Here is a 15,029-nt window from a genome sequence, read left to right on the forward strand (position 1 = left end):
GTAACACAGTCGCCTTTAACCTAGACTGGCGGGGTTCGACGGAAGTTAAAAGGTATGGGGTCACCTTAAAGACCACGTGGGTTTTCCCCGGGTACTAAGGTTTCCTCCCATAGTAAGACTCATAGTACGTTCCATCCGAGTCAACAAGAGTGATCAATATAAATTGGTGTAACTTGTTTCGAAATTAGAATAAATAAACATGACATTTTATCGTCTGATATATGAAATATGTTACACTGTATCATGTCTTTAAACTTCCGGGTTAAAAAGAAGATAGTCACAACACGATGATCATGCTGAAGCTCCATGTGCAGGTATCGATAAATAAATAATTATGCTAAAACGAAAGAATTGGATACTTTATTCAATCTTATTAAAATCAAATATCTAGTTATTATTCAGTGTAGTTGAAATAAGGTCTTTTAATGTAACAACAGTGATACAAGGTATATGATTATCATTAGATTCATGCTTTATTGAATATTTATGAACAACTATAAATACAAAGCGAAACAAATTAGATACAGATACCAATACAGGTTCATACAGCTGTTGTCTTTCGCCACAATCAGGTTATAGCTACATTGAACTCATTTCACTTCATTGAATTCAAGATGTTCTGAAACTGATCGAAGAGTAACTAGACGAGAGAGAGAGAGAGCGAGAGAGAGAGAGAGAGAGAGAGAGAGAGAGAGAGAGAGAGGAATGTCATGAACAAGAAAATACAGAAATACAGACATAATAACGAGACTTACTTTAACTCAAATTCGATAAAACGAAGACAGAATAGGAATAGAATATGCATGAAAACCCATTAAAAAGTACAAGAAAAGAAGATGCTCCGGAATTTTAAGCGTTTTCTATTTCATAGATGACGTCCGCCATGCACTTGCAGGTGAAATTCGTTAAATAACATTCTCAAAATAAAAGTAGAATGATGAACACGGATCCATCAGGCATATATAAAAATACGAGATATGTTTTACTTTTTATGACGCATGAACATAAAAAAATTCCAAATGATCCTGATATAACACCTTAAAACGTTCCCATAGTCTTCATCAAACTGCATCTTTCAATAGCTTGTTATTTTTTCGTCAGTGGTTGGAATCTTTCACGGAAATCGTGGTAATGGGAACACGCCATTTGATATCGATTGGTCTTTTGTTCGGGAAGCATACGTGTTCCTACATGATATATAGATATAGTAACTATGCAATAATACATAGATCCTACTTAAATAAAAAAAAAATACCGAGTTATGAATGAAACGGCGACTTCCACTCAAAATCAATATAAAATGATGAATGACATACAGATAGATACAAAGACATGTGTCCTAGAGGAGTAAATGTCTTCATCGACGACACTCGACATGTAAATCTAGGGCAAATCTAAGAAATATCACGTTCTAATGCGACTGCACTTGTTTTATACACAACTTACCTTCACCCTTGAAAGCAAATAGCATGTTCTAGATTTTATAAATATACAGTATATGTTGCCCTTTCGAGGGATTTTAACACATTGTTCTTTTCTGTTTTCCAAGGCGTTGTTGACCTTTGATGATTTTTTCTTCAGACATTTTAACCTTGACAAATTTTCATTGACACTTGGCTCTTTATACAGTGGAAATGCTCTTCAGTTTATTTTACAGTAATTGTAGTATTGCATGTTCGCCTTTGTTGTCGTCTTCTTAATTTCTAACTACAATGGTCTGTGTTCCTGTCTGCATTTTTATAACGAAGCAAACGCTTACTGTGGCATCATTTCTAATTATGTATAACTATTATATTTCTTATGATAATCTTACTCTCCTGGTTACAATATGTTTTATAAAAGCATGTATTACATGAGTTGACACATGTTCACTTCCTAGGTAAAACCAGTGACCGGACAATATCAACGGTATCTATAGAGCAAGCGTATGACAGAAAGTTTTCGGAGGACACCAGGTATCCCTTTGTATAGCGGTGTTGTATTAAAATATTGGCTGTATTGTTGTCGCGTCCAGCTGATAGCCACATCGAAGGATATCTACCTGTAATAGAAATTAATTAACCTTTGTTGAAAATATTTACTTGTAATGAAAATCAATTATCACTTGTTGAAGATATTTATACCTGTATAGAAATTTATTATCATTTGTTTAAGATATTCACCTGTAATAAAAATCAATTAATGTTTGTTTAAGATATCTACGTGCAATAATAATCAACCTTTGTTGAGGTTATCTACCCCTATTATAGAAATTAATTAACCTTTGTGAGAAGGATATCTACCTTAAATGAAAATTATCAACCTATAGGAGATATCTTCATGTAAAAGAATTCAAATACTGTACAGCAATCTGCCTATTGAGCATGCAGGTCAAGTTTAACGGATACATTTATATTGAATTTGTATACATTGTATGTGAGATAAAGACATTGGTACGCAAATTCAAGTAATCAAGAAAAAGTCATAGTAGTTATCAATAATGGACCTTTTGGGAGATTAATATTGCGTGTTACCGACCTGGTAGGAACAAATATTTCATATTCTGGTTGGTCGGTATAACACCATACTGACTGAATCAAAGCTCTGTAATTTCTTTTATATTAGATAAGGATCTTGTTTGCAAAAGGATGGATTTGCATTATATTTTACTTGATAAATTGCATTGGGGCATTGTTGGCATAAACTCAATATTGACCCGGCGTTTCTAAAAATAACACATCATGTCGATACCTCAAAATATTTTAACCTCCGCGTGATGGTACTATGTTTTAGCCAACGAGAATCGAAGACCATATCGAAGACCATATCTAATATTCTGGTATAAAGACTTTAACAGAGGTAGTAATCTAAACTAAACATTAATACAATGCTATTTTAATCGTGTATACAATGCAGTGAGTCTAGCTGGAACAATCTATTCAAAGGCGGGTCGCAAAATATATGGCCGTATAAAGGTAATTTTGAATAGCATCATTGATGAATGTAGTCTTATTTGCTTCTATATGTATAGCTTGCTTATCTTCAGCAATCATAGCGTTTTTAAAATCATAACGTGTTTATGATGTGCCATCTATGTCTGTAAATACCAACACTCATTTCAATTCATTTTCCATTTCAACAAAATTTTAAATGGATATTTTAAATTTATTCAACCGCTCGATGACAGAAAGATTTTGAAAGAGATTATTATCACAGGGACTTAGCACGAAGTCCAAACCCACGGCCCAAGGATTTGTCACGAAGTCCAAATCCACGGTCCAAGGGCTTGGCATGAAGTCCAAATCCACGGTCCAAGGGCTTGGCATGAAGTCCAAATCCATGGTCCAAGGACTTGCCACGAAGTCCAAATCCACAGTCCAAGGGCTTGGCACGAAGTCCAAACCCACGGTACAAGGTCTTGGCATGAAGTCCAAACCCACGGTCCAAGGGCTTGGCATGAAGTCCAAATCCACGGTCCAAGGGCTTGGCATGAAGTCCAAATCCACCGTCCAAGGGCTTGGCATGAAGTCCAAATCCACCGTCCAAGGGCTTGGCATGAAGTCCAAATCCACGGTCCAAGGGCTTGGCATGAAGTCCAAATCCACCGTCCAAGGGCTTGGCATGAAGTCCAAATCAACAGTCCAAGGACTTGCCACGAAGTCCAAACCCACGGTCCAGGGAATTGGCACGAAGTTCAAATCCAAGGTCCAAGGCCTTGGAACGAAGTCTTATCCCCACGGTCCAAGGACTTGACACGAAATCCCTGTGATTATTATCATCATTTTTGGAAGTATCGAATACCTTGACTGTCATCGAACATTCATATATATATCAATTCCATTTACATGTAAAAATGAAAACAAAAAGTGCTGCTAGAGTATTAATGCGAAGATGATTTTCTGATTTTGGCTTGGTCATCGTGGGGTCCTTGATCATTAAAAAACATACATGTGTGTGAAATTTACGAAGATGTGCAAAGATTGCTGTTAAGATTGATCACAGACAAACAAAGATACGTGTAGCGTAATGAAAGACTTACTTTGACAAACGAAGTTATAGTAATCGTTGCTATTTAATATTGCCAGCCCATAGCTGTCAGTATCTGGATAGTATATAACTTGTTGGTGAGAGTCTTTGGTGTCGTTTGTATAAGTTGACCGGAAGTTCATATCTTGCTCTTTGACCAGTCCTCCTATTCCATACAACCAGCGATAGGTATATTCTTTGTTCACTAAGTAGTGACCAGTGTAATATGCTGTGTATACCGAAAGGGTTCTTCGGTAAAAAAGATAATAAAATTAGATAAGTACATCATTGTTACCTACTTGATCTGTCTTCGCTTATCGATCCCGTGAGGACACTGGCGCAAAACGTCTCGTATTCATGAATTATTTATGAGCCAAATCGAGTAATTTGATTGGTTCCGTAGGTAATGGCTACGGACAACCTGACTTATAAGAAACGTCGTTTGATATGTTCTTTGTTTTTGGCAAGGCATGAGATAACATACAATGCCGACACATGGGCGCAGCCATCTTCTTATACCGCTTATATTTTCCAGCAGAAGAAGAGCTTCATTAGTAAGAAGCATTTTGAGTGGTCGACAAAAATATTGATACTCGTAATCATGCCAAAACGAAGGTTACGAGCCAGTGATCCCATGGGTCAAACGAGTGAAACGTAGAGAAGACTCCATGGGGCCGACGATGGAGTTACATATGACAAGCTATTATGACTACTGGGTGTAAGCACCTCATGGACATTTTTGTCGGAAACTCTTGGTTTGACTAGGCACCTGCCTCCCATCCATGCAGATAACATTGCAATATCAAACAAATCTATAAATTCTAATCATAATAGTAATGGAAAACCCACTGTTTATATACATAGAGTATTTGAATTTCTTTCCCCTGTACATATACATGTATAACATGTGCGAGTGTGTGTGTGTGTGTGTGTGTGTGTGTGTGGGTGTGTGTGTGTGTGTGTGTGTGTGTGTAATACTATATATTACTCTACATTGTATGCTATTAATACCGGATGTTTTTATTTTGTTAATATTATTATAATACGGAGAGAACTTAAAATAGGCTTAAGCCTGATGTTCAATCCAATTTTTTTTTTAAAAACAATAAAATTTGTTGAAATGACAAGCCAAGTTGTCATTAGTTCATGTAGCAATGTTGATACATTACTTAACCAAATTATATATGGCACCTTATTAAATATGTCAGATATCTTATTAAGTATATACGATATCTTGTTAAGTAAAGAGGAAGCGAAGAAGACCCACACGCAGACATCTAATATTTTTCAATTCTAATACTTCATGGTTTTGATGAATTTATCGGCTTTGAGTTCGATGTAACTGTCTTGATGATATGATCAATGATATCTTGCTGCCATATACATTTGAAATATTACCGAACACATTGAAATAATTCTCCATACTCACATGTTTTCTTGCTTAAGGAAGTCGAATACATGATTCAAGCCTCCACTATAAAGTGGAACAAGCATTTTTCCTACAGACATGCATTCCCTTTGGGCGTCGTCGTATGTAGCTTTTGTAGTAAACAGCTGCAGGTCTGTTTAAAGTGTAAACAATCCATATCAAACATTCGTAAACTTATCATAATTCGGCCCCAATCACTAGATCTAGTTACATGATTATCATTAAAGCAAATGGCAAATTATGTCTTTTTGCTATATCGGTAATACAAATGTGTGTACAGTGGTGGCTGATATTATGACAATGGTACAGCAAGTGATTTTTTTTTTAAATAATGATGTACCGATCTTGTATACATTACATTACATTACCATGAACGCACGCACGCACGCACGCACGCACGCACACCCACCCACACACATACATACATACACACACACATATTACATACATACATACATGCATGCATGCATGCACGCATGCATGCACACACACACACACACACACACACACACACACACACACACACACACACACACACACACATACATACATACATACATACATACCATGTGCATTAGTTCCAGTCATCTCTGAAAGTAGAAAATGAATGGATAAGTATAGGAAATGACGATATCAGTCTATAAAGGAGTGCTTTCTCCCATTCCCACAGGTACATTTCCGATAGGGGTACATTTGCTAAATCTCGCGTAACGGGCCTCCAACTTTATGAATATTAATTTCCCCAAAATAGCCAAGAGAGGGAGGCACCATTGAAGGGTAGAGACTGGCGTCTTTGTCTGAAAGTAGGCCAATGACGTTACACATTACCTAGATATGTTAATAGGACACTAGACAATAAAAGAAAAAGGTCAATCACTGGTTAACCCTCTTTTAAGAGAACATAAATACAACACTCTTCGCCTTCGATTGGTACTTGATTAGTGTCCAATAAATATATTTCGGTAATGTGTAATGACATAGCATAAATACTGGGTAGGTAATATATTAAATATTTCTATCTATAGAAAACGTTATTTGGTAATATCACACTATTTAATCCCTGTGATGTCACCGTCTTTTACTGATTCCAACATTAATGAACTGAGAGGATACAGTAACACAGTCATGCTACACTATTTATAAACAGCAATTCTAATTGCATTCTAATAGTATTTCTAATTGAAAATCGATAAAACGAGGGAAAACAAAACCAGGTGTTCTGGAAGGGTTGGCGTAATCTGCTTAATCAACGATAACATGAATCAATTCTTAATATGGTAGCAAGGGTGGTGACAACAAGCATCAAACACGATGTCTACTACAAAACTTTCCCGGGTTCTTGAAAATCTTGTGTTGTTAATTTCGCTTTGTCAGTAGTCGACAGCGGTCATGATAACCGTAATAATGGAACATAACCCTTAATACTGAATCAGAAGGAACATGTAAACATCCTAGGTTTTAAAAGCAGTGATGCTGCTATCAATAAATGGAAAGGTAACAATCAAAATTATGATATCAACCGGTGAATTCTTTTCGTATACCGCTAACTGCTATTGGTGAATTAACATAATAAAATAACCAAGCGATAAAAATGCCGCAATATCATTTGGTAAATGAGGTCATTTTAGATACACTAGTCGGATGTTTTATATTTCTTAACAAAAATCTTACCTGCACACACGAACATTAATTGTTCTTCACAGTTGACAGTTCTCAAATAACACCTATTCAAATGTGTAACTAACTTCACGCACTTGTTAGTATCCGTTAACCTCTGGCTATAGTCATAGATGGCAGTGAGTCTTGTGTCTGGTGCCGACCCTTTTTTGGGGGCCCATTTGTAGGTATACTTATCCAGCAACATGGCAACCAGCAGTACACTGGCTCTATTTCTAAAAAATAATAAAAAGGTAACTAGGTCATGATCTTTATTAAGTAATCATTCTAGTGTTTTTTAAATGTTAGATTTGTTTGTTTGTTTTTAACGTCCTGTTAACGGCTAGGGTAATCTAAGGACGTGCCATGTTTGTGTGGCGGAGGAAAGCCGGAGTACCCGGAGAAAAACCACCGGTCTACGGTCAGTACCTGGCAACTGCCCCACGTTGGTTTCGAACTCGCAACCCAAGGTGGAGGGCTAGTGATAAAGTGTCGGACACCTTAACCACTCGGCCACCGCGGCCCCTTTAATGTTAGATACATGTATATACATTTAGGACTATCGAACAAAACAAAAAAATACTTTTCTAGTCCCGGTTTCATATATGTTTCTGAACATACTTTTCTTAAGGAGGGCATTTTAAGGGGAAAATCGTAGATAAGGAAATTTTCTTCAGTTCTGCAATGCTTTCCTATAGAAAATATGAAGTTATCGAGCTTCCTTAAATAATATTAATGAAACCGGGGTCGAAGTCTATTACTGGTCATTTATCTGATGAAGGTGACAGTGAAGTCACCGAAAAGTCACGATCAAATCATACACTGGTTGAGATATACCAAAGTCTATTGCATACTTACCAGCCAGAAGAACATGTTTCACGACTTACAAACAATGTATATATGTAACTAGCTGATCTCAAAATAAGAAAAAATTATAGCTAGCATGTTAATGATGTTATTATTCCAAACAATTTTTATGAGAAATTATGTTATTGAATACAATTTCTATAAAGTCATAATTTATAAATCTGATCTACAATCCTGTGTCGCTTTTCACGTTAAATACGGTTTTGACTTTAACTTCGGGTGGGTTATGGTTCCTGATCATTAGGATAATCAGATACCATTGTGGCGGTTTTGTATCCCCACCTTGGACCAAAGTTCGATTCATATGGTTGATTTTATGAATATCAACTTGTATTGCAAGTTTATTTCTATTGTCGTTTAATAAATAAACGGCCAATTTCAATTCAATCTATGGTTTTAGTTGTTTGTCTTCTTTGGTCAACAAGCTTGTCATGTCCGAAGTCATGTATAATAAACAATTAGAATGCAATTTTAATATCATTTATACATGCTAAGGAGTAAATTATAATATATCTTGAATTATGTAGCATATATTAAAAACTTAATATAGTCCCTATCAAAGGGTTTCATAACAGAGTGAGGGCGCAGGGTTATGGAGGTGAAAAGGTCACGCGCAGTGATTTTACTATATATACCTATTACACGGTAACAGTAGCTACCCAGCCACTGAAACAGACTGCATCACTAATGGACACAAGTCAAGGTCAGTTTGTGTTTACATCTTTTTAAGGTTGGAATTTATCTACCCGCCTCCTCCCCAGCATCCTCCTTTTGTTATACTATTTTACTTGTTATCAATTTTGAACATTTTATGTCGACATGATTATATCATGGAATTTTCTGGATATTGTATGTGGTCAATTTTTGTAACTCTACGTATACCTTTACACCAAAGTTTCACACATAAGATTGTTGTGAGTATTTTTGTTGTAACTTAAGTTGTTAGTTTAAGGTGGCGGTTTTGTATCCCCACCTTGGACCAAAGTTCGATTCATATGGTTGATTTTATGAATATCAACTTGTATTGCAGGTTTATTTCTATTGTCGTTTAATAAATAAACGGCCAATTTCAATTCAATCTATGGTTTTAGTTGTTTGTCTTCTTTGGTCAACAAGCTTGTCATGTCCGAAGTTATGTATAATGTTTTATTATATATGTCAGGGACAAATGAAACATATTCATTTACTGTTTTAGCATGGATACGATTGCTAAATCAGGCACAAGCTATTACATAGGCTACCCAATAATATGCCGGAATCGCCATTTCAGTTCCTCTGTACCAAGGGTCCCAACTACTAGTCCTTGTGGTTCACACGTGTAAACATAGGCTCCCCTGTAGTTAGACGTAACGTTGTCGTAGTTAAATGCTGAAAATATATAAGATCAAATCTTTACGTGGTATCAATGAAAAGAATTTTCAAAATATTTGATCAGTCTTACCTACGAATTCACCGTTAGGACGGTCAGAAACCAGGATTATTAACTTATGGTAATATTAATCATGCTTGTTGGCGCGGAAAGCAAACCACGGTCTTACTGTGAGAGGAGAGCAAAATACTTGGTCGAGAAAACGGGGTCTTCTCCATTTGCCCACTTTTTAAAGTTCAAAGAAAAGTGTTGATATAGGAGAACAAAGGAAAACCAATTATAGTCTATTCTATTTTAATTTTACCTGTGTTTTACCTGTAGTCATTTACCTGTGCTACCTGGAGAAAGTGGGGAAATAGAGATATATATACCTGTGACATGTAACATTAATATTACATTAATTTCATTTTATGGAAAATATTATAATACAAATGCGTTCATTCATTTAAGACACATTTTACATAACATTACAATATGTTACTTTAAATATATTATGCGATACATAACTACAGTTACATATCAATACATTTTAATGAAAAATTAAAATTTATAGAAAGAATACATGTAATGAGTACTAATGACATAAAACTAAATTATACAACGACAGACATACAAATTGTATATAGATAATACATTTCAATCAGCAACATATATCACCAAGAAAGCACTAAATACATTAATTTCATTTTTTATGGAAGATATTACACTACAACTACCTTCATTCATTTAAGACATATTTTAGATATCATTACAATATGTTACTTTAAATACATTATGCGATACATATCGACTACAGTTTCATATCAATACATTTTAATTAAACATTATTTTACCATATACATGTAAATTTCATGAGATGGAAACAATTCACTTAAATTTTTTTTATAAAAACATATCTACATTTGTACAACATCTAAGATACAGTATATATGGCAATAATATTAATGTTATTACAGTTCATACGCAGGTTTCTTCCCTGATTTTTATCTTTACTCAAGTGAAGAAGGTGTGATGCTGCGTCGGCGGGCTGAAGGGGAGGTTGTAGTTCGTCATGGTTATCTTCAGAAGGGTGAGGAATCGGGTGTAGGTCTGCTGGGTCTTGCTAGGCAATAAAGTGTAGACTAGTGGGTACATCTGTCCGTCTATGTCTGCATGGATGGTATAAATCTGGTAGAAAAGCTTGGGCAGGTTTCAGAAGTTTCAGAAGTTTTTTTATTTGACACTAAGATCATATATACGATACATGAGCAACACCAGAATATACACAAATGATTAACAGTATGCAATAAATAGCACTGGTATAGTTAACATGGAGACTGAAATGTTTGCATAATAAAGGTGAAGAATGTTCCGTCGCAGTAGATGGTGTCGGCGTTGGCGAGGTCAAATAAGCTGTCCGTGGTTGGAAAGCTGATGATCCGCGAGTCATCTCCATCATTCAGTCATTAATATTATTGGACATTGTTACATATGATCATTGTAAATTGGTGAACTTTTATTGTTATTATAAGTAATGATAAAATGATTATTAAAAAATCTTTGATTTTAGATAATTAGTTCATTATAGTCTATAAATGCAATCAATATATATATATTTTGTAATTTATTGCATTTTTTTTTAATTAATAAGTTTATCTTGATATGTACATCCTATAGGTATAAGTTACCATCATGATATAATCAGGTAACAGGTGAAAAACACAGGTAAAAAACACAGGTAAATTACTAAACTACTCTGAAATAGAATATAATTCTTGTCACAACACTTCCCTCATTATAGGATTTTAAAAAGTGGGCAAATAGAGATACAGCCGAGAAAACCCACGTGGTCGGGCAGGTGACGCCATTCCTTTTGACGTCCGATCGGGGGATCGAATCCCGACCTCCTATATAAATGTCGTGTGCTTTACTACTGTGCCATCCTCGGGTGGTGGTGTGGTAATACACTTGTTGCTACCTATTATAAAATCTGATTGTCTGATTGACTTATCAAGTCAATATGGCCTATATATGGCCTAAACTGTTACGAGGATGGAGGCACGGAACACAAGAGCAATAATAATAATAAAAATACAAGAAACGAAAAAATAAATAATAACACCCCCCCCCCCCCCCCCCACCAAAAACAAAAATAACAAAAAAACAACAAAAAAACTGATTTGTGAAATTTAACTACTTATTCAATTAAAATATACAATTATCAATTAAATTTTCCTAATCATTAACAATGCTGAAATGAGAGATGTTTATTTTATTGTTATGTGAAGATACAAGATATTCGTATATTGAAATGACCAGACAAAACACGTTTGGTAGTCTTAATATTCAATTAAAGAAATAGTTTCTATTTTGAAACAAGACTATATTTCATCATTACTTACAATGACCGATTAACACACTGTCTTTACTTGACATGCAGTAAATTCAAATTTTGAAAGGATATTAGATACGAGTAAAACTTATTTGAAGCTCCCTAGCACTATGAAGTTTGAAAAGACTTATTTTCGATTCCATGACACCTTGCTGCAACTTATCAAGACAAAACTAATTTAGTGGGTCATAGTTTCAGGTAATTTATGATTGAGATAAAGATATGTTATTAACCAAAAAAATCTTAATTTTCGTAATTCCATGTATATATTAAACATATAGTTACCATAATTGCCATATTTGGAGAGTAAGTTCAGATACTGGCGTTCGTATCTTCTTTGAAAACCTGTAGTTCCACTGTAGTAGTTGTAATCCATCACTCCACTTTTGTAGAAATCTCTCATTGCCTTCAATGTCACATTCTCCATACATTCAATGTCATGAAACTTTCTTTCAGATCTCACCTTGAAGCATACGTCTTCCTTAGACAATTTGTAACCAGCTGTGGTAGGGCAAAGTTCTGTTCAATCAGAAATAAAAAAAAATCATTTAATGATTATACAAAGAGTACGCCATTTCGTTACAACTTAAATATGTTAAAATTTTATGATGCGCTGGAATTGGAGTACGCCATGATGTAAGGCTTTCAAATAAACCACTTAATCGTGAAAAAATACATTGTCTTCTTACGCTTTTTAATACATGTATTTTCGTGACCAATCGGAAAGCTCGCCTCGTCTGTCGTTACACAATATTAGTTGTATTGACAGACAAGGCGAGGGCCTGTGGTGTACCAACCTCACAGAAATACAAAATCTTACCAAACTGACAACAGAAGCTGAAGTTTTGTGAGCAGGATACTGCTTCCAAAGTGAAGTCCGTGACGTTGAACACCACACAATCATGGCCTGGCTGTGGGACCGGGTCTAGTAACGCCCCATAGGACAAATTCTGTCCAGCCCAGTTATACCACGCTCCGCTGTAGTGTCGTCCGTCCAATAGGACTTGGCCTACAGATCCTGAATAATCGTAATGAACATAACAAGGAAAACGTTATGGCAATGTCTAATTTACAATATTGCTCTGTGTTAATACATTGTCATCCAAACTATATAACAGAAAGTGTAGCAAATCGTGTAAGGCGTTGTCTGTGATAGTATTAAACATCGCTGACATATAAATGGACGTGTCCATAATACACTAACCGGATGTGGTGTATATTTTCATTGATGGTTTCATGCAATTGGCAGTGGTGTAGTCTTTCCTTGCTTGAAAGTTCGTACCATTAAATTGGGATACCCTTCCATTAAATTGGGATATCATTCCATTAAATTGGGATACCCTTCCATTAAATTGGGATACCCTTCCATTAAATTGAGATATCGTGGACATTTCTATTCATCAAACTGATCTACATTAATTATTAGTTTTTGTTTCAATCGTATTCGTATCGTCGACTATGCATTGTTTTTATTATATATTTTATATAATTCAGATTATAAGCTTAGGCAGAAAAAGAAATATTGGGTGTATTGTACAACATTTATTAATTCCACCAGTAAATATGTATATAAAGGTCACTTGTTCCTGTTGCTAATGTACCCCAATTCACTGTAAATAAACCTCTTCTCTAGAAAAACCCTTCATTCGGTTCCTTAAATGACATTTGTAGTTATGTTTGACTACTAATATATTCATGCATTCTCTACCAATCGATACCATTATTCAGTTAATAATATATGTAATCTCTTGTTTGTGACACCGAAAACGTTCAGAAGTGTGTATACATTTCAAGTGCTATTGAGGCGTGAGCGCTCCATAGGATATGTTTGTTGTCAAAATGAGGTACAATCCTTACATTTGCATCAAACCAATCGTTTAGGACAGTACGGAGAAAATAACATTCAGGATATTTTGCGACGTTGGTAACTACGGCAGCCGTGGTTGCGAAGATAAAATAGTTCCAGTGAATGTAAGTAAAGACACCAGTTTTGTAAATAAAATTAAAAGAAACAATTCAACATTTTTAAATAACACCTTTTACGTTTTTAATTAATTGACATATTCATAATCCACAATTTTCGTCTCAGGTTAACTATGGTTGCCTTTTCTTAGCAAGGTGATTGGGCAAAAGTTATACAACTATACGTCCTGTGCTTTGATCATCGTTCTCCTTTCTCCGGTTTCTCAGGTGCCGTCGGCATAGGAAAAGACCGAATACAGCAATATTTAAATGTTTGGAGTGGGTGGGTGGGGGAATGAAATATATTAGAATCCTGGATATATTGCTGAGTATGCATGAAAATAAATTCAATTTTCCTGTTCTGATATATTAGAATCTCCAAAAAGAAGCAGGTTCTCGGTGAGATTAATACTAGTATATGAAACTATATTCAAGTTCACTGAAGAGCGTTATTCTTTGTTCAACAAAAGTATTACAGTCAAAAAGGAAATGATGGGTGTCTTTGATTCCTTAATGTACAAGCATAGTTTTTTAATCGTGTATGTAGAATATGATACAGGGATACAAATTTGGTGCATAGGGCAAGTCTGTATTGTGAATGGCACTTTTAAAAGTAGAAAATGAAACACTGTGTCTGATGTTTAAAGGAAATATATATTCCACTGTCTTATAGTATAGGGATAGAAGGATAGCTTAGAGGACTCTAGTCTGTTGTTTGGCAAGTTATTGCTTTCAGCATTACGGAGATTGTGTTGAAAATTATTAGCAACAAGAGGGGGAGTTGGGTGTTTAGATAGGAGTAAAATGATTATGTATCTTAAAGATCAATTGGAGTTTTCGACGGGATCGTCTCTGGGCTAAAGGTTCCCAACCCTTTTCAGTCTAGAGTGATTGTCTGCTTGTGTAATTTTTGTAATAAAGGATCTATATATTCTATTTAATGTTCTTCTAGTAAGGATATATTTCAATTTACGGAGGACACATAAATGTTTTGCGACAGTTTTACTGTTGTGACTTACAATGTGAATCGATGTATATTCCTAGATGCTTATGGTAGTTTTAAAATTTACTACTTTCCCCATTTAAATTTATATAAATTACATGATCTAGTTCATTATTAGAGAAAAGCAATGCCTCAGTTTTTGAAGGATTAAATTTAACCAACCATTTCTTAGCGCAACATTGTATTTTGGAAATATCATTACTAATGGTATGTTCAATAAGTTGCGGAGCATAAATGAGATGTATCGTCAGCAAAACGTTTTGAGAAGCTAACTATATTGTCAGTTATATCATTAATATATATGATGAATAGAAGTAGGCCAAGGACGGAGCCCTGAGACACCCCATGATTTGTATATTTTACAGCA

General features: G+C 35.1%; 1 protein-coding gene across 1 annotated transcript; it reads right to left on the reverse strand.

The window, feature by feature from the left end:
* Positions 1-376: 376 nt before the first annotated feature.
* LOC117343629 lies at positions 377-12,201 on the reverse strand. The gene is made up of 7 exons (XM_033906070.1): positions 11,983-12,201; positions 9,199-9,325; positions 7,106-7,326; positions 6,001-6,024; positions 5,435-5,567; positions 4,019-4,254; positions 377-2,041 (listed from the first exon to the last, which is right to left on the reverse strand). The coding sequence occupies exons 1-7, from the start codon at positions 12,122-12,124 to the stop codon at positions 1,869-1,871; spliced, it is 1,056 nt and encodes a 351-aa protein (XP_033761961.1). The 5' UTR covers positions 12,125-12,201; the 3' UTR covers positions 377-1,868.
* Positions 12,202-15,029: the final 2,828 nt, after the last annotated feature.

Source organism: Pecten maximus, chromosome 15 (assembly GCF_902652985.1).
Source record: "Pecten maximus chromosome 15, xPecMax1.1, whole genome shotgun sequence".
Classification (NCBI taxonomy): domain Eukaryota; kingdom Metazoa; phylum Mollusca; class Bivalvia; order Pectinida; family Pectinidae; genus Pecten; species Pecten maximus.